General features: G+C 37.2%; 2 protein-coding genes across 6 annotated transcripts in view; one reads left to right on the top strand and one right to left on the bottom strand.

Moving 5' to 3' along the window:
- The window catches only part of KAT6B (lysine acetyltransferase 6B), a 111,463-nt gene that overhangs the window by 4,273 nt on the left and 85,361 nt on the right, over positions 1-21,829 (bottom strand). For all 5 annotated transcript variants that reach the window (XM_065670665.1, XM_065670664.1, XM_065670666.1 and 2 more), the window contains 4 exons: positions 6,031-6,262; positions 3,768-3,927; positions 2,880-3,146; positions 1,348-1,657 (listed from right to left, as the gene is read on the bottom strand). In XM_065670665.1, the coding sequence (XP_065526737.1) occupies positions 1,348-1,657; positions 2,880-3,146; positions 3,768-3,927; positions 6,031-6,262 (969 nt within the window). The remainder of the gene's footprint in view (positions 1-1,347; positions 1,658-2,879; positions 3,147-3,767; positions 3,928-6,030; positions 6,263-21,829) is intronic.
- DUSP13B (dual specificity phosphatase 13B) overlaps positions 1-21,829 on the top strand; it is a 140,824-nt gene that overhangs the window by 100,960 nt on the left and 18,035 nt on the right. The window lies entirely within an intron of this gene.

The following is a 21,829-nucleotide window of genomic DNA, read 5'->3' as shown; positions in this document are numbered from 1 at the left end:
ATACTAAATTAATCCATTGATTATTAAATGAAAACCCCTTCCCAAACACACAAACACAGTCCTTTCTTTTCTCTCTTCCCAGATACCACTCATACACCAGAAAAAGGCAGAATTTTCAGAATATAATATGATGTGCTTGGGAGTGTAACGGCTTCAGTGACATTCCTTTGCCAACTTCCGCCACTCACTGTAGTGCTACAACACTCCTACAATCAACTAATGTGATGTCATGGTTCATGGACAGACACACAGTATCAATCTAGTTAAAGAAGTGCAAACCTGACCACTGGGACATAGCTGGAACACTCTGAATTTGCTACTATTAGTTTAATTCATTTCCGTTGAGAAGCAGAAAAAAGGGCTAATATTCTAATGCACTTGTGCACTGGTTTGGAACAGCACCAACATTTGTAAGCACGGTTGCTCTAGTCACACAAAAACTGTTTAAAACAGATACCAGTGCCTGATCCCTCCACTGAGGATTACAAAGATCAATTTCCCATGCAATTATGAAAACACTAAAATTGTACCCATTGGCTTCTTATAGAAATTACACAGATCTGAGATTCCAGCCATTCATTCTGGAATTAAAACTTATACATGTAACTTGAGAACCACGAGGCCAAGGGTTGAGTGTATGCTCGGAACAGCTCATTAGTAGTTTCATTCTCCATCCATTACCTTTTCCGCCAGGAAATATCCCTGAAATCAAACTAGATAAGCAGCTTTGAAAGGACATAGTTTTAACTACCTCTTCCCTTTGTGGGGAAAAAAACATAGGGACTCTAGTGCTGAGACCCTAGTATGCCTAGTGTAGCAAACATTCAATTACCAACAACACTGAATGGAAAGATATTTGTGTAAATCAAATCTTACTCTTGCTTGTAATCCTTTACTATAGATACAAAAGCAGTATTAGACAAGATTCCAGTGATACCCCTGCTCTGTTGTGCATTAAATACCATGCTGTAGGGACCTAAAAGTTGCTTCTGGCAACATAACAAGGACTGCAGTGCTCCAGACTAAAAAATATTTGTTTTCTGAACACAAAACCTAGAATATTAATGGGTCATGAAAAACATAAGTAGTAAACACAATCGAAACACGAAAAATCTGAAGCCTCCACTGAATTTTAATGAACTAAATGAGATTAATGGCTCCCGCAGCACATCTAAGCAGGAAGCATTAAGATTGTAAGATTTTAAGACCAAAATGGCTAAATAAAAAATAGCTAAATAGATCTCATTAAAAGATTTCCAGATTTCCCAGATTTATGACAAAAATAAACATTTCCTTTGAAGGCCACCGATCCAATTTTGTGAAGATGTAAGAAAATTTTCAGCTTACTTGGACAACTGTCATCACTCCTGTAACAACAAGTATCTTTCTCCTCCTTGCTCTGCTCTTCTTCCTCCTCCTTCTCCTGTTTTTGCTGCCCAGGTTGATACTCAAAAGCTTTTCTAATTACAGGCTTCAAGTCATCATCTTCCCCATCCATCTCACAGGTAGGTTCCAGCTGTGGCATGGGACATTCTTCATCTGAGTTATCAAATGGCTCATTCAACACCTCTGTCGTTTCAGAAATTGTCTCTGTTGTAACACTGCTATTAATCCTTCTGCGTTTACGCCCCCTCTTCTTTTTCAGTATGAAAGGTCTCTGAAAAATAATTCCACAAATATAAGTCTTCCTACATACCTGTTTGTTAACCGAATCTGGGCATAAATAAATCCATTTTTGTAAACAGAGTTTACAATAATCTATTTACTGATAAAAAAAAACACAACCCAAATTTATGTAAACAGATTCTAGAAGTGGCATGTAAAATAAGTATGCATGTATACATGCACACAACCTTTCTGTATGCAAAAATTAAGACTAGAATTTTCTTCATATTGTAGTGAACTTTTACCTTCTGTCAAATAATATTCATACCAATACTACACAAATTCTAATTTCCCAACAACCTTCACAGGTATCAAAGCCTATACTTCTGCATTTCTGGTTTCTGCTACTTTAGAAGTATGCATATAGAAAAACAGGTAACGGCAAAGAAAGTGACCCTCAAGCTTCACACTGGTCTCAAGAATACACTAGAAGAATCCTATATTTGGTTGCTATAAAGGAAAAAATGCTGTTCAACAGTTCATATTTCTATTATTATGCATTCTCAGGGATTTACAGTAACATTTTAAGTTTGCTCATCTAAAGTATAAACAAAAGGATACTCCAGTTCCCTAATTCTAACCAGACATGTAAATACATATATTAAGGCCACTGCTTTAAAATTTTGGGATACTTAGCTTACTAATTTAAACCATTCAAACAGCTGAGTTTTTCAATGAAATTAAGTGTTAATAAGCACTGCCATAACAAGAATTTAACATTTAAAGCCCTTGGAATTTAGGAGAATATGGGTAAAACAAGCCAAAAACCCAACCTAACCAAACCCTCTTTTAACAGCATCTGCTTTTAAAAAACAGTATTTCCCTTTAACGATTTTCTGTATTATAGACAAGAAGATAACAAACACCATGAGCTGGACTCCATCTTAAAATGAATAAAGGAAAAGCCATTAAAATATTGAACTAATACCAGTGCCAAACAGCAGAGGGCAACCACTATTTTAAAAATTAACAGAAAATTCTGATTTTTTTTTTTGTGTCACTAGCGTTTTACAGCTCTGTCAAAATCGAAAAGATGAAAGAATGGACTGAGAGGAAGAACCAGAAGACAGGAGTTGTTCAGCGTCCAAACAATATAGAACAGATTACAGCAGCCTAATAAGTGTTCATAAAAGACCAGATTGTTATTTCAACAGTAACTATTTGATTGAAATCAGAGATAAATGACTTGAAACCAAACCACTGAAGTAACACACCTTTCTTTTTATGGCCAGGGACTGTGGCTTTGTCAGCCGGGGAGGCGAATTCTGCTGACTCTCATCCCCGCCATCCTCCTCACTGCTTTCCTTCGATTGCTCTGTGGATTGCCCTCGCTCTCCCACCACTGCCACACTTTCCGGAGATCGCAAATATTTATTTTTAGATTGTACTTTTGCAGGTGATTGCCTACTACTAGTTCTTGTGGAGAATATTTCTTGCTCTTCCTTTTCCCAGCAGCTAGCTTGTTCCATCAGACGCTCAGCCTGAAGGGTTGAGGTTAAAATAACAGGTCACTGAAACAGCATTTACTTAACCATATCCGTTACATTCAGCTAAAGAGTTACAATAAGTCAACCCTGATTAGCACTGCTGGCTAACTTAGCAACAACATTTCAGCTGAATCATCTAGTAGCTCCTTTACAACCGTTAGGATAACAAACCAAAGAAGATTGCATTTCATGGGATATTTAGCACTATTAATGATGCAGCGAATTGATTTAAGTCCTTTAGCACTACATTACATGCCCGCTGACTGGATCACTTTGAGCAAGTTCATAACACAAAGAATCGATTGACACTACAGCCCCTGAGCTCTGCACCAAATTTGATCTGATTACATGCTCTTCGACTACCTCACGAGTGATAAATACAGCTCCATGACAAGTGATTCAATGTTTTAAGTTACCATATTAATTCCCAAAAAGTTACCATGTCTTGCTGCACAGCCTCCAAAAAACAGTGCATTACAATGGTATCAGTATCCTCTACCATTAAGCAGTGGTCAAAGTTGAAACTGCTCTAATTTAAGACAGCCTGATGTCGAATATTCAGAGTAATGAAATCCAAAGGAAGGGAAATTCTGCATAAGAAGTTGCTGCTATTACCTCCTTTTCTGCTTCTCTCTCTTCTTCAGAAACTGCAGCATTGGAAACTAACAAAGGAGTCCATCTCAAGCTTTCAGGATCTACTTCATTGATACGTGGATTCGCTTTCAGTTTCTCCATGTGACTTGAAATCAGCTTTTCCCTTCTAATAATTACAAATCTACAATCCAATAAACAGTAACTTATTTTAGAAAGTAATCTCCCAAATCAACCTTCCTACAGCTTAAATCCTTATGCACAATAAAAAATAGATGGGTAACTAAATGGATACATCAAACTACAAATATCAGCTGACACACATAGATAACATGCTTACACTACAGTCTGTTTACTCGGAGGAAGTGCAGAAACAGAAATACATGAAGTGAAAGCACAATGCTAAACATCACCAGGGCAACAGAGAGGAACATAAAGGTTTTATAATTGACTACTCTAAATGTATGCAGGAGGCTTCGTGTTGGCACTTCAGTAACTGGCAGAACAATTTCCGATTTTAATATGACACATAAGCATAAATAGAAAACACAGTGGATCATCAAGTAAAGAGTGAGAAAACCATTAATATTACAACTGAGGATGGCAGCTAACCGGACAAGAAAGCGAGTTAGAAACACAGGTTTTCTAACAAAGAATAAACATGTAATTTAGCCCTATGCTGATGCAGTAGAAAACAATTTTCTTATTACTATGAAATGAAGTAGGTTAAGACCAACATAAAGCACACTATGCTAAGATACCAGCATGTACCTTGCCAGAGTCCCCTGTTACAAAGAACTATACAATTCTAAACAATGAAAAAATTCGGTGTTTTTTAGCAAGGCTTTCAAATACTGTAAAAATGAGGCAAGTCAAATGATAACACTGATTTCTGTTGAGAGAATGCTTTAAAAAGAAAATAAAAAATTCAGAACTAGGTGAACCCTTTTCACAGAATTGTGACAAGTTTTTACTTCACTACATGTGAGAAAAATTAACCAAGTGTGGAAAATCATAAAAAGCCATACCAAATTCCCAAGCTTGTTCTCTAGCAGGAATTTCAAAGATGCGATTTCTTTCCCTGGTTCAGCCACTGACCTTCTGGATACCTCGAGCCATGTTAGTTCATCTCCCTGTCTAAGCTTTACTACCTGTGAAAAAAGGCTAACTAACCTTGTTTATACAGTATTCTGATTTCTATAGATGAAAAAAAAATATTTTCCAGTGGGGTGCCAGTATGCAGGGTCTGTAATAATTTGTGCCAGGGTAGAAGCTGCACATAAGTAATACTGGATTCTACCTTAAAATGCATTTGTCCCATCAGGTTGTCCATAAATAAACATTCCAGAAAGTTAATGTTTCAATGCAGGGATAGCCCTCCTCTTAATACCCTCATAACGCCATCCTGTAAGTCAATCTCCTTTCTGAATACTCACATTTTTTTAGTCCAAAACTTTCTAGCTTTGAATACTAGCGCTGGTGCAAGTGAAATTTACTGAAGCTGAGCTATTCCCAATACTCATTTTTTTTTTGGCAACCGTCTGCGAGGCGGTTTTGCTTATCATAAAGTTTCCATGATTGGAATATCCAGTAAGAATTACTAAGCTCTTCAGAAACACAAATACCATTGAAAGTCATTTAAGGCATTTTACAAAAAAGAGCCCAAACAAAAAAACCACCACACTTAAAATACGTAATATCAATCAAGATCATTAAGAATTAAGATATTTACAAAACAGGCCATCAGCCTCCCAGTGCATTAACTTTCAACATTGATCATAACATTGAATAGAAACTTCCATTCCCAGTACTTTGGGCAGGAGGACTTCATGTACAGCTGATCAGATCCAATAGCTCGTGTGAGTTCAGTCGTGACTGAAAAAGGGGATATGTAGAGAGAGACTGCCATCCACAAATCCAGATTTTCCCCTCACTGGTATTCAAAGTAAGATATTTGCAAACAAGAGTTGGGAATTGTACTTACAGAAGATGATACTGAACGAAACAAAATTCTTCTCTGAAAATACTTCAAAATGGCTGCACCCTTCTAAATAACCATTAGCATGAAAAGAGGATCCAAAAAAACCCCACCATTTGTATAGGGAGAAAACTCTTTACCCCATCGGTAAGACTTGGCTGTACTCACTTCTTCAGTAAGATGGTTATCATTCACATTGAAGTTTACACAGACATTTTTCACATCAACCATTTTCCAAGTAGAGAATGTGAATATTTGGTCTCAGTATTTTTAATTTTTTTAATTTTTCTTTAAACAAGATTCACTGACCTATCCTCTCTTTTATCTATCATGCTATGCTGTTGCAGCGTTGTGGCAATATCATGTGGGCACATTCCAGTAGCTCGACTCATTCCTTTGATGCTGATTTGTTTTTCATGGTGGCAGTTAAGGTATTCTAATATAACACTTTTCCAGTAAGCCAAGTATGAGAGACGACCCAGATCAGACAATGGCTTTTCAGGGGATCCTGCTTGACCCTCTCTTCTAGAAAGTAAATAGCCTATAAGGAAAAGAAACAGAAAACCTTATTGAGATAACAAAACCAAGGAATTTTATCTACCCCTTAAGAAAGGTGGTATTAATACAAAGATCATCATGACTGATTAATTATCGGCAACTCTTGCAATTTAAGAAAGTCTGTCCATGAAAGAGATTGGTTTTCATCATTATAGCATTACAAGAAAAGATTAAATCCTTCTAGGAGACTCAGATTTTATGAGAATCAAACATTAATCACACCCCCAACCAAACACACACAGCCCCCTCCTTAATCATAAGGAGAAAAGAAAAAGCCAACATGTTTCAGAACCGGTCTCATCCTACACAATTAGAACTAAACTTCCTGGCCTTCTGAGAAACTTTTACACCTGAGCTACATCATAGAAGCCAAAGAATTTTAAGAAGAATCTCAAGAGGAAGTGTAATGGGTAATATCATTTAAGTCTTTTTTCTTCAAGAAGCCCCAGCTGACGTTAAGTTTTTGATTAAACAGTAAACTGCATTTCAGAGGTAACATATAATTCACAAGTTGAATTACCAGAAGAGTTACTTAGAAGAAATAATAATAATCTTCCTTAATGTTTAAGAAGAGTCACATAACTCCAACTCACAGTCTTCAAAATCAGCCATTATAAAACACAGTACCTTCATTTTATAGTCGATATATGTCCTAAGTCCTTTTTAACTCTCTTCAGTTTTAAGAAGCTTCTACCATGTAAAGAAGAACACACTTGCTTGGTAGTAACCTAAGTCTCCGATTTGTCACCATTAAAACTAATTCAGGAATAAACCCCCACAATTAATAAAATGTATCCTTTCACAGTAGTCCATCCCTCCATGATGCATATTCTGCACTTGACAAACACTACCAAAACATGGGCCTTGAACACCAGGCTTATAAAACACTTATTCCAACATAAGCACAGACATCATGCTTATGGAATTACTTTACTCAATGTCATTTGGAATCCACCAACATGTACAGTTCTTTTGCCTTCCAACATTCTCAAATACTTCTTAAGTTGGAATCCCTCCCTTTAGTCTTCAAAGATAGCTTTAACACCTACCTAGTGCAACCACATCCCATTTGCTAAATAAATCCTCCTGACTTCTTCACAAAGTTTCTTCTAATCAGGTTAATTGTAAATTAAAATCATAGGATTAGCATTCAGCTTTGAGTGAAGCAGTGGCTGTTTCCTTATTTTGCTGTATGCTCTACCATATGCAAACTGTGCACATTCATACATCTATTTTCTCAAATATGTAAAAACATGAAATGCACACAGACATACACATATATTTACTCAGCTTCAAACAATGGTTTTCCCTTTTTCAGGGGCAATGCAAAAGATCCACAACAGAATTTGGCAAGAGTCAGATGGTCATCATATGCTAACACCCAGTTTGCATAAAGATGTTTACACAGAAAAGCAGACATCCTACTACATTTCAAGTGGTCAGAAACAACACAGATCCTGAAATAAGTACTGTTCCCTACCTATTAGCATGATTTATGAACAAACTGTCAGAGCTTCAGGAGGAATACCATCCCACATCTGCCTACTTCTACATAGCACATAGATGCCTACATAAAACCTGTCTTCATTTGCACGGTAGCACTGGAAACTCAGCAAGTAAATTTATTCAGTTTTACAGAAGAAACACTACTTTAAAACTGAAGGAAGGTGGTTTACCATGTGAAGTTGCAGCATATTAAGGTTTTTTAGAACTAGATGATGTATCTTTGTACTACATGTAACTGTTCTCAACAGGATAAACCAAACCACATTCAAAACCATGTTACATCCTTAATAGCTTGAAAGTAATGAATTTTCTTACTTCCAACTGCACAAAAGGAGACCTGTAACACCTAGCCTATTCTGCATGATTTTAGGCAAAACTTCACCTGTACCTAGAAAGAATTTTGAAATAGCTTGTTCACAACACATAGTGATAAGTCTTATACTAAGACACTGTTGCAAAACTGCAGCAGTACAAGTAGTGAAAGAAGTCTCAACACAGAAAAACAGAGAGAGAATAACCTGCACTTTTAAAATAAATTCACAAGAACTTACAGCTGCTTTGAGTAACTTTACAGTTTACCCTTCCAACTTCACACTGAAGAAAACCCATACTCAAATACAAAGTGTTTGTAAGCTGTTTGCAAGACCTGCATTTCATTCTTCTATTTCAGTACACTTGAAAATTACTTCGACAAGAACTTTCTTCCTCTGCTTCCATTTTCCTCATGTGTAACAGGGCTGTAACTATGCTTTCTTTGTAAGTATCACACAAGGCTTAGTAAGAAACCAGTACCAGAGTTTGAATCGTTAGTTAAGCAACCACAAGTAGCTTTACAGTTCTACTAGTATATCCCTGCTCAATGGACCTTACCAATCGCTGGGAGCTTTGAGACTAGTTTCTTAGTAGAAATTTTCTCATACATTTACCCTGCATTAAAGCAGTGACACTTAACCTGCAGGGCAGTAACATTTGTCTGTATTCTTCAACTGTTCTACAATGTACCTATGCTTATCCAAGATAGATACATTCTACGGAATCAAAAATATAAAGTTGAAGTAACAGTCTCAGTTACATGTAGCCAGCACTGAATGGAAAGTTTCTCTTAAAAGAGATTCTGTGATTTGAATGACATCCATTAAATTAAACTTACCAAAGAGACACCAAAAAAAAATTGATCTAAGCTGCAGGTAAATAAAAAACACTAATCCTGGTTTCTTGTGTATCTATCCTGAAGCATCTGAAATGAGTACAAAATACCCTTGTGAAACACATACCCCCAGCGTCCTTGTGTCTACCTAAGTAATGGATAGCCATAAGGTGGAAACTTGAAAGAACCTTCTTAAACTATAACCCCTAATATCAGACCATGAACAACAAAAACATTCAGAAGACAAAATACAGCTCCTCCCCCCCCAGCCCCCAAGAGTAAACAAGTCAGAATATAAGTTAGACACACACAAATTAAAAACAGAACAAGAAGAAAAAAACAACAAAAACCAAACAAAAAAAAAAATACACCCCAAAACCCCAACAACAAAAAAACCCTCAAACAACCCCTCAACCAAGTATAAAACCTAATCTAGAAGAACAATGATTGCCTATTTTATTTTCTGGGAATGTGAGTGATACTATCTCAAAATTAAATAGCCAAAATAACACGAATGATTTTTATTTCTTGCATTATCCCCAGAATCCATAGTGAAGCAACATGGCACATGCAATTTACAGCCTTTGATTTTTGTCATGCAAATCTCCCCAGAACCACCAAGGTCTTATCATATTCAAGATTTAAAACAATCAGAAGAAATTCAACCCAAGAACTGTGTATGATGCATATACTTCATGCCTCCAATAAAAATTCAGGAGATAATCAGACACTAAAACATAAAGAGATTAACTTGAGCAGTATCTTGCAATTTCAATCTACATCATCCCTAGCACGTAACTTCCCTGAAATAGCTGCAGCATACTCCACAATGCTGTAGCTCACATGAACAGCTACATGAAAACAAAGCACTTGCATGAAAACGAAAACTTGAATACATCCGTGTGAGTCTCCAGACACTTTGTTAACTACTAGTATTTTTATGTTCCATTCTGTCTCTTGAAACAAAGCAAACAACATGAGATCAGAGGTCTGTCTTGACAGTACTCTATTCTGTCAGTGGCAAACAGAAAAAATATCCACCGGACAGACTATAACAGCTAACCATCTTGTGACACTCATGTGTCAACAGAATTAGTTTGGCTCTGGCCAAATAAATGGAACCCACCAGATATGTGTATCATCCTCACCCCATTTGGGATTTTGTAAGAAGTTGGTATGACTTGGTAAGTATCACTGTCTTCTACAAGCAGCACAGAGTTTATCTTCCTCCTCCATTCACTGCATTTACCTATGTGCTCGCTAGTAAAAGCCTTTATTGTCACGTCCACTAATACGCCTGGTACTGATGTGAAATGAACTTTTATCTCCCTAGCTCTCTTCTGAAAATCTAAAAATCAACATCATACCAGTCCCTTTTCAGTTCTGTGGCATGAAAGGAGTTTTATGTATACCAGTTATAAACTGCCATAAGCAGCTTTAAGTCTCCAAATCCCCAAGACGCATCCTTCTTTCCTTGACTTACATATTTCTAAATTTCACTACCTTAGCTTTCTAATACAAAGCATAAATCACACCAGTTTTAAATATGGCGGATGTAATTTAGTTTAAGGCAGCTGAACTGAATCCTATTGTCTACTGAAGAAATAAAAACATATCCCTTTGTTTTGAACTTTGTAGCAAAGGCAACCCTCAAAGCTGTAAGATGTCAGAGATGAAGATTACATAGAGGCCACTGGCATAGGAAGAAGGAGCCAACAAAGACACTAAATAATTGAACTGGTACGCTGAGAAAAATCAAGTGAACAAACTAACATTGACAGAAAGAAATCAAATGAAGACATTCTTTAAGGACTCACCTGCAACCTGTGTGCTCCCTATACATGCTTTGTATTTTATAGCAACGAACGCATTTTATAACTTCATTTCTGATGAATGGTCAAAGAAAAGAATTCTAGCTAAAAAAAAAAAAAAAGTTCCGTTTATTTGAGTACGTTTCAGGCTGACTACAATCATTATAAAGCCATGAGGCTTTTAAGTCAGTCAAGTGACTTAGCCTGATCCAAGGAAACCACAAAACCAAAACTCCCACTCTTATCCTCTCCTTCCCTCCAGCCCATTTGTGAACTGGATGTAGGTGTCTGAATTACACTTGACTGTGTACAGTGCAAGAGAGCATGGCTGCACTGGGGCTCAGTTACACTGTGGCATGCATACTGCAAAGGATTAAATAAACACTTCCATTAGTGGTTTCCTATTCACCTGAGAAACAGGAGAACTTAGCCAATATGAAGGTTTTGAACAAGTGTTTTTGATGTAATTATATTTACTATTCCTATAAAACCCCCCTCTGGAATAATCCTAGAAATGCTGTATTTTGTATTAAATGCAAAGATTACTTTCTTCAGCTTGAGTAATCAATAATCAGTTGGTTGGCATCCACTCTTTTAACTGTAGCAGATTAGATTCTAAGAAGGTTAAAATGAGGGTTATATTTGGATTGTTAAGTTTATTTGTCCTTTTTTTTCAGAGATTATCACTACATCTCTTGCAATCTCCACTAGCCAATACAATTATACATTTTACTGAAAATTCAACCCAGACAGAACACAATCCACCCAGAGCCTCTTGAAGCAGTTTCAAACCAATCTACTCTGAAAGATGCCAGCAGCTGAACCTAGTATTATCTGTGTTCTATTATCTGCATCTGACAGATCAACCTCACCACACACTGTGCCACAAGCAACAGACACTGTGCTAATCTAACCTAACTCCTCCACTCCCTGAACTTCACTGCTTACAGGTAGGCAGGTTCTTTGAGAAAAGTGTCACAAAGGCACTTCATTCTTGTGAGGCCATCATGTATGATGTTTAACTATTGTTCTGAAAATTAACTGCATTGTCTTCAACAGAAACAGAGAGAATCAACGAAAATGTGCCTGAATGGCAAATGAGAGTACTGGAAGTACTTGGCCAAGTGCAGAATGACATTCAGATATTCCAGTTTGTTTCTCCCATGTCACTAGCAACAAATCCATGTATTTTTCACTTATGCACATTAAAAATTAAAACAGAGTCTTCACAGTGGACCCTGAGTGCAGGGATTCATGAGTTCTCTGTTTCAGCTAGGACAGATACTTTTTGTCAGTTACAAAAAGCTGGAAATAAGTTTATACTAAAAAGTTTAAAAGAAATTTATCAAAGAGTCTGTGATCCAGGAAACAGTCTCATGTACTAATTACAAAGCACTGGAGACAAAACACAGCTCTGATCCTATTTCAGAAATCTTGTTCAATATCACTTTCTAGAAAGTCAGTAATATCTCTCTGAGCAAGTTACAAATACCATTGAAGAATGTCTGTTATGTTCCTTTAACAGACACCGAACTCAAAAAACCCCAAAACCAAACATCTTAAAATTAGGGTGTGTCCTACCAGAGTATTCTAGAGTTCTCATGTTGGATTACCCTAGCTGCTCCACAGAAGACAGCTCTTCAATTTTGCAATTCAAACTTTGATCTTCACTTTTTGTTTTTAATCATCTACAAATAAGACTGGATTTTACCTTAAAGAAAAGCTGCAGACCAATGCAGGGTTTTGTTTTTTTTTGTTTGTTGGGGGTTTTTTTTGGTCCAAAATCAGAACCACACTGGTGGTAGTTTAATGCGAGAAAAGAAGTAAAGCTTTACTTCATAGCAAATACTCATTAAAGAAAAATGTTTACGCTGTTTCCATCCTATCCATTCACAGAATTATTAATAAGCAGAACACACAAAGCTCTCATAGGAGCAACTCTTACAGAGTTGCTCTTACAGAGCAAAAGAACTGTACAGAAAACACAATGTGGCGGAGGTCGCTAGATGAGAATAACAGAATCTTTTGGCAGTAACCCTGCCATTATAACCTACTGGACTCAGAGGAAGAGTGGACTTGGCAAGTAAGAAATCCTTTTCTGTTCAGCAGGGTTTCATCAGGACAGTTTCCTCTTGTGCTTTTTATGCTACCACTTTCCATGCTTCCTAGTACAACTGCTTGATCATCATAATGGTGTCTCGCTTCAAGGAGGAAAATCTCTATTATGAATCTTTATTTATGTGTGAGAAAAAGACTCTCCACTTTGTAAAATAGAAAGGATCAAAATTTAAGTATCACTGCAATAGCATTAATTTATTGCTTATGTATTAAAATACCCAAGAAACAGACAACACTTGTTATTGCATCTGAATTATCTTCCAATAAATTTTAAGCCCAAAATGTCAGACGGTATGCTTGTATTAGGTAATGACTTAGAATCAGGGTGGAGAATAAGCTGTATGAAGAATCAATTTCAAATTTATTAAACTTGGCTTCCAAAATTCAGTTTCCTTTGCCACTGTTATTCTCCTCACAGCAAAGGCAAACAATGCTTCCAAACTTGCTCAAGCCTTGCCTGCATAGAAAGCCCATTCTAAAAACAGGTTTCAACTGACAAGAAGAAACACATAGCTTACAGTAACTGTCATGCTGTTATCTCTCAGAGTCCCAAAACAGCTACTGAGCTGCTACAACATACAGCATGTCATAATAAGGTAAACTATCACCAACTTCCGTTTGCCTACAAGACGTATCATCTGTATTTACTGATATTCAGCAGCTGTACAGTAAATGGCTTAACTGCCTGTGAATCAAGGACAAGACAGACACCAAAGACAGAAAGAACCAATGCGGCCACTCCAAGGGACATCCTTGTTCTCCAGCCATGCACTAAGGCCACTGCAATCAAATTAGCCTGAACAGCTATACAGAATTGCTGTCAATGCACAACTGACTCGATTTTATCTTTCTGGACCTGTTTACTTTACTGGACCTGTTAGTTTTACCAACAGTAGTACTACACCCCTGATTATATACATAAGCTTGAAGAAAGCTGCCAGTGTTGAGTACAACATCACCAAGTTCCAGTTCAAAATGTGCCTGTACAATATAGCACTTAAATAACAGCTTGCTGACAGCACTTTACTTGAAAAGTTCTTCAAGTTTACTTCCAAAGTAAATTCTCCTACCATGAGCTAATCTAATGCTGACAGCAAAAGTTTCAGGCTTTCTATTGTTACTAAAAAGTGAAAAAAATAGTTTAAACTAGTATGGGACTCCATGAATTGGTAAGAGAGACAATTATAAGGAACTTTGAGAGGCAAATATGTCAAATATGTCTCCTGTTATTTAGGTTTCATCTTGGAAAGCACTTCTATGATCTTGTAACCAGACAAAGGCTGGGGAAAGTTCAACACTTAGTTGTGGGTTTTTTTTTTTTTTTTTTTTTTGGGTTTTTTTTTTTTTTTTTGGTAGTAAAATTGTTGTTGCATTTTTGTCAATTTACACACTATTTTCCTATCAGGAAGTACTGCACCTAGCATGAATACGCCTTCTAAGCTGTATATGCTCACAGCTGTTCAAATAACAAGATGACAAACTGAAAAGGTATTTCAATTAATCACTTGATCCAGAATAATTGCAAGATAAATAGGAAGATTTGGACCTCAAATGCATGGTGCACTTCTACATCAGCTATATGGGCTAACTGCATTGCAGTAATACATGCAATTAAGCATTTAGATCATACTGGTTATTCACCTCACCATGTTATGCATTTCAGCAGTCTGCAAGGAAGTCCACTAATCTAGCCTACCTGACATCAAAGGCAGATCAGAAATTAACCAGAGCTGCTGGAGGGCAGCAAAAGGATCACAACAGTGTATTCATGTCTCAAACAGGAGCCAAACAGGAGCAGGTTTTAGTCTACTGGTCTTTCCCCAATTCTAGACTGAATGTAGCCTTCAAAGCAGAATTGTGTTGAGAAACACACACCTTACATCAGAAAAATGAGAAGATAATGCTATGCTAGCATTCTGGCCTTCAGCCTGATTTGTAAGAATAATAACTTTTCCTCACATATTTTGTAATTTAAACCTGTCAATCTCAGGTTCAGTTATCCACGCACATCACAACCACACATAAATGTTTACATACACTTCTACACATAGCAACAGTATCCCAACACCACTGAGGTAACTCTCATACAGAAGACAGAATCAAGTTACTTATGAAAGCTTTCCAGATAAACACTCGTAAGATGCCAATGCACTGTTGAAACCCTGAGCAAACAGGAGAGCTGCAACAAAAAAGAAATCAAACTACTGCCCCAAGTTGGAAACAGTTTGAGATCTACTTCTCAGAGGCTCCCAGTCATAAAATGGAGCCTTTCTGAAAGTCATATGCAACAGATTGTGCTCAGAAGACTGCCCTTATGTAATCAGCACTGTTTAACTCAGATTTATATTTTGTTAATATTTGTGTCGTAATAAAAACATATTAGTGAGAACCTAGCCAGAACAAAATGAGCAACCAGTAAACTACTCCTTTATGACAAGTTCTGAGTTCTCCTTAGCCTCCTTAAGGGCCCGCTCCCAGAAATTAATTGCCAGAGTTGGACAGACAGAATCAAGCACTTTTGCATTGTTCTGTTTTGTCTGAAGCATTACAAACTAAACTAAGCCCCTTAATATGGAATGAAACAACTTAAGTTTTCATGCAATGTTCCATATCAAACCAGAGATCCGAAGTAACAGCAAGTGCTAGTAACTTTTTATAATACACCAGTATCTAAAGTGAAGATTCTCCTCAAACCGGCAGGTCAAGTTATCCTAAGAGACTTCCTTTCGTCTTACAAAACACCAAATACTTTGTTATGAAACGATATGAACAAGTTGTGAAGACGCAGGTTCAAAAGGGTAGTTAGAAAAATCAAAACAGCCGAGTATTCAGACAGGACAGCTCAATGCAGTTGGGTCAACTCAGCATTCCAAGTTCAAAGGTATGACCATAAGTGGAAGGCAGAAATAGTTAAGGTTAAAATGTGAGCTTATTAAGATTCCTAAAACAGTAATTCACATAGCCATTTTTTCCATGACTATTCTGTGTGCCTCTGAACTGTTCTCAGCTATGTCAATGGGAAGAAGGTCAAAGACAGAGGACCTGAAATAGGTGTTAGTACCCTTTTTGAAAGCACTTTTGAGGCAACTTCAAAGGACCCCAATGCCAAGATCCACACAAACACTATAAAAAAAAGAAAGACTAGCTGTAACTTGAGATGCTTAGATCAGTGAACAACCTGCTACATTCTCTTTTCTTCTTTGTCTGGTTAAAGAAAAGCTTTCTTTGTGATGAACAGAGTAAGCCAAAGATTCTCTCATTATTGTTACAAGAAATAATGCCAGCTCTCATTCCTCTCCACATCCTCAAGTAAACTCAACACAGGGGGCCCAAAACCTTTAGTTCCTTTATAGAAAGCTTCACAGAAGAGGTTAGGGCTAAACAAATGCCCTTCATGAAGGGAAGGAAAGGTAAAGATGACTGCATTACAGTCAGACCAACAAAAGGCACCCTTTGAGTGAATTAATTGGCTAACGCGTATTTTACCTGTGCCAGTTGCCAGTAAACCCCCTTGAGTGGAGGTTATGTGTACAAAGTGGACTACTTACGAGCGGAGTGAAAGCATAAGCAAGATAAAAGGACTTCGAGTACCCTTGTATGCACAGAGGGCATGAGTTCTGTCTACCAGTTCAATGAATACATTTGTCAGTAGGTTAAATAGCTTAGAAAAATCATTTAAAAGGCTCAATTGTTCTTGATTTTATAAGCAATATTTGAAGTTATTACCTGAAATTACATTTTTTAATTATTAAATGACACTAAACAGTAAATTGTTTATACAACTGTAGCTGTGGAATGAATGAATTTAAGAACCTCCATTACCTTCCTGTGTTTAGTGTTGACAGCACATGAATACTGCTGTTAAAAATGTATCAAATGTGCTCATTAGAAAGCACTACCTGTTTTCCTTCTTACCAGCTTTATGTACTCCTACAAGACTCAATTGACAAGACAGGAAAATGGACGGAGCAGGCTATACCTAATATAAAGAATAAACTGAATATGTCCAGAACCTTTAAATGGCACTGAGGCCAACCAGCACAGACAAATGGCATCTATATCTTTAAGCTCCAACTCTCAGCGGGAGTGTTAACCCGGTTGTTAATGTAATTCTTCCAGACTCACAGTTCAGGAAAACTGTTACCACACTTGGAAAGTGACAGATGCCCTGGACCAAAACTGCGTCAAGGATGGATGTGACAGTTTTAGAGTAGATAACCAAGTTCGAGAACCCAACAGCTTTTTCTATCATTGTTTTATTCATACGTACAAAAGACAGCGTAGTAGCATGAAAGAAGGCAAACACAAAAGCAAAATGGGAAGTCATTATTGGGAAGTCAAAAGGCACATGTAGAGAAATCACTGCAAATACTGTATTTGCTCAGCTAAATGGTCAGGACATACAGAGTCTTTAAGACAGTAGGAGATGTGAATTGTATTTGTCTTATGTGAGCAGTAAAACACCCCTGCTGCTCATTCGCTGTACTACAGCATGCTGTAGAACAGGGAATTAACCAAGATTTAGAAGAAGGAACCAACAGATGAAGGCAGTTATTAGGGACAGTTACAGTGATACCTGGCTAGCCAGCAGATACAGAAACCGCATGACAAAGAAAATGCACATTAACTACCAAGCACCAAACACAAAAATCCATCTACCACACACGTTACAAAAAGCTAAGCCAAAGACACAGCAACCAGCTAAATATCTAGTGTTAAACAAAACAGCAGTAAACAAGCAAAAAATAGATTTTTTTTTTTCTTTACAAGAAGGTGCATGACAGAAGCGATGGCACTGGAAAAAACAGACATCCATTAAGAAACCCACATGGTTATTTCATTGAGGTGGTATATCTCACTGTGCCTCAACAGGGCAACAGGCTACAAAATACCCACTCTGTCCACTGACTTGCTGCAACAGAACTATACTCTGCAGTCAAAAGTAGCAATTTCTGATCATTAAATATGAACTACTTAATTAAAATCTGTTTTCAGCCATCAGTTCTCGGCAGATGGCTTTCTCCTGTTCGCTAATGCCCTGTAAAGACAGCTTTGTCCAACAAACATTTGCTTTCATTGTTACCATGTTTGGCCTTGCCTTTTAGCTGTTTTCAATGCTATCTGAAATTAAGATGCTCTTCAGTTAAAAATCTTAGGTTCTGTATCTGAAGTGACATGCTCACTTTTTTTGCGGTTCTGATAAATACACAGTGTCTTCAAGCTATATAAAAGCAAAGCCAAGAAATCCCAAGAGGCTGATTTTCTTGGAATAATCTCAAGTCAACAAAGCTCGATTCAAAATCCATCTTTATTCTCTCCTCATCTAAATCTCAGCTTGACAGAATGCTCCTTAATAGTTATTTAGGAAAGGCCAGACTCATGCCTTCAGGTCAGCAACATAATCAATCACCAAGAACAGAACGTAAAATAAGCAGCAGCATTCAGCCTCCCTCACAAATCCACAGCCTCTCACAGACACTTTCAACTCCCTCTTAAAGAAAAAAGAAAAGAAAGAAGGCAGGTAATTAAACCTTTCATTTGGACACAATACATCTGTAAACACACCAACAAAAAAGACCAGAAGATCGACCTAGTCAGTAAAAAAACCAACCAAAACCAACCAACCCACAATGATTCAAATAGGGGACACCAAAGGCAATAAATGACATAAACCTCTTTTATACTGATCCTTAAATGCATGCTGTTGACTTCGTAAGTGTAGTTTGAGAATACGTTTTTCAAATACATCCTATTTAAAAATATGCTGTTTCTCTTCACCCTCAGCCTCTTATTCTTACTCTCTGTTGTTTGGCACACCCTCAGCAATAACAAAATGGTTCTTTCAGGTTTGTAATGTGAGAAAGGGAATGCTGAAATGCTCTTGGCTAAAATAAACCTTATCTTTATAAAAATAAATTAAGAAAAAAAAAATAGTGTCCCACTTCATCCCCATCTCAACCCTGTTTATAGACCATAGCAAAGTATAACTGCAAACAACTTTTTTTTGGAAGCGTGTTTAATCCTAGATTGTATTTCTACTGTATTTCAGTATTTGTCTCAGCAAACCGTAAAACACCGTAACACCACAATTTGGAAAAGACCAGTGTAAGGACTATTTACAAAAGAGTTCATTATTCCACAAACACCAGAGTTTTTCAAATATTTTTTCTACTTCTCATCTATATTTGATTTAAGTACTTACCCACTAAAAGAAAATCCTTCTGATGTTCTTATTTTCACAACCTACCCTCCCCCGCCCCTCAAAATATTACTTTCTGGCAAATTCATTATTTTTCATGACCAAATTAAGGTATTTAGACTATGAATTCTACATAAACACATACCAAAAAAGGAGATCCAAACACTTGCAAATCAATGCAGCTTGGGTCCAGCTTTAAACAGCATGCAGGTCAGAAGTGGTTCCCAGCAGTTCCATTAGCATACCAAAACTTACATGCCATACATGTAAAATAAACACCTTCGATCTCTCTTAACACATTTCCTCCGTCATTACAGCATCCACCTCCCCAGTCACCAGTCTACTTTCATTTTTCCAGAAGCTGATTTATGAATTAGTATAAAGAACACAAGTTCTTCTCAGGTCAAGGTCTGTGCCTTGCCTCCAGCTGAATACAATTTTAAACCAGTTACCCTCCTTCCCCTCCACCTTTTACCACAAGGTAAGTCTACACAGGTACTTAATGCAAGCCAAGGCAACAGAGCAAAAAAATTGTGCGAATTCATTACAACAAAGAAGAGAACTATACATCTTTTCATCGACTTCTGTCCTCTTTCGCCCTTTTAGCATTTCTGCTAAATAGTCTGTCATTGCTTCTATGTTCAAGTATTCTTTAAAGAAGAAGCAATACCATTTCTATACTGTAACGCTTTGCTCATTTGCCTTATTCCAGGTTCCTACCAAATATGAAAGCCTTTCAGGCAAGAAAATGAATCACCTTTTCCAGGGCTCTTCCTTCACTGATATAATACTTTCTCAGAGCCACTGTAAAAACCTCAGGCAGTATTTTTTGTCTATTCCATCACTTAATTGCAACATGTTTATTGTATTTAAAAGAAGTTACTCATCTTCAAAACAGGGATGACATTTTCTCATATGATAGTATCATCGATCAACCATATATCAACCATATGTTGCCCTAAATGACAGCCCACATGTTAGTCCATTACCGGTGTTAAGTTTGTTCAACTTGATTTTTTGGATGACTGCACAAACATAGTGCTTGACAAAAAGTCATTGTTTTCAGGTTTTCAGAGAGAAGTAACCTATTTGCTGTTAAAGCAGAAAGCCTAGAAACACCATTGCAGGAACCAGACATAAGAGTTATGGAATTAACCTTATGGCACAGCAACATCTTCTTAATATACCAAAATATAATATTCTTAATATTATAATTATAATTATAATATAATATTCTTAATATACCACATCTTCTTAATATACTAAAGCAGCACAAAGCCAGCATTGAAGATGGAACTAGAACTAGAACTAAAAGATGGAACAGCAGCTCACTGTCCAAGGTGCAACTAGCTATGGAAAGCTCAACCCTGACTACTTCTCAAGACACTACAAAAACCCAAGACACAATTAGGTTCTAAAAAATCTTTGAGATCATCAAGTCTAACCATTACCCCAGGACTGTCAAGTCTACCGCGAAACCATGTCACTATGGGCCTCGTGTACACCATTTGTGAACACTTCCAGGGTCAGTGATTCCACCACTGCCCTGGGCAGCCTGTTCCAATGCCTGACCACCCTTTTGATGAAATTTTTCCTTATGTCCAGTCTAAACATTCCCTGGTGTAGTAGCTTGAGGCTGTCTCCTCTTGTCCTATAATCCACAGTAATGGACACAAGTGAGAAAACTAGGCCCAAAATTGTCTAAAAGAAATTCTTACTTTTAATCAAAAATACTCTTCTGCCTGTATCAGAAGACAGAGCTTTTAAAGTACGGGAACCATTAGGAAGTTCGAAATCATTAGTTGAGCTTATAAGGGAAAATGCTGTCTGAATTAAACATATACAGAAATAAGCAGTTTTATTTTTGAACAATATTCAGGTCTTTTGTTCAAGCTTAGCAGAAATCAAACTTCTTCCCTTTCACAGCAAATCTGATTTCACAGGCTAGACCAGCTCTTTACCAAACTTGTAGTGAAAAGACCAGAAGAAAATCTTATACTGTTTGCAGTCTCCTTACACTGTGCTTGAAGACTATCCTATGCCTTCATACAACGCATTTTTATTTTTTTTCAGCTTGTTTCAAAACTGTCTCAAAACTGCTGGCAATAAAGAAAAAATACCAAAAAACAACCACTGTCCCCATTCTCATAAATACAGGTTTATGTTACACATGTCTGCGGGCCAGGTTTCGTGCCTGAAGTAATTCTCTGGACTCAATCCAATATGCTTACCACTTCTGCATAACTGAGTCCTAAGCCATTAAGATCTTCCACGTTTCCGCGGAGATGCAGATGTTCTGAAACAAGTGCAAACTGGAAAGAATTCAAGAATGCACTTCATAAAGGTATCCATACTTGGTTTGCCTATTCACTGCCCCATCACCGTCCCTTACTTCTCAATGAAAGTGCATACGGGATTATATCTGTCCTTACTTCCCACCCATTTTTAGCACAGAATATTTCACCAGTTGAGCTTTTGCACACAAAAGCCCCTAAACTGTTGTGTGCGGACAAGTGACTGTAGGAATTTGCAGTGCAAAAGACAGGACGAGAACTGAGATAAAAGAAACAGGCTTCAATTCCAGATCTTCAATCAAGTTCTTCAAAGCTGTAAATGGCAAATAAGCAGTCCACCCCATGAAACCTTGTTCACAGGCCTTTGCTGAAAAATTTCCTATTGAGGAGCCATGTAGGCTAATGAATGTTGCCATGAACCCAACTGAGCAAGAAAGTGTGTCTCTCTCTCAGTTACCAGGCTCTAAATATTGGT

This window comes from Lathamus discolor, chromosome 3 (genome assembly GCF_037157495.1).
Source record: "Lathamus discolor isolate bLatDis1 chromosome 3, bLatDis1.hap1, whole genome shotgun sequence".
Taxonomy (NCBI): domain Eukaryota; kingdom Metazoa; phylum Chordata; class Aves; order Psittaciformes; family Psittacidae; genus Lathamus; species Lathamus discolor.
Note: the sequence above shows the minus strand (reverse complement) of the source record. Positions and strands in the feature narration are given on the sequence as shown.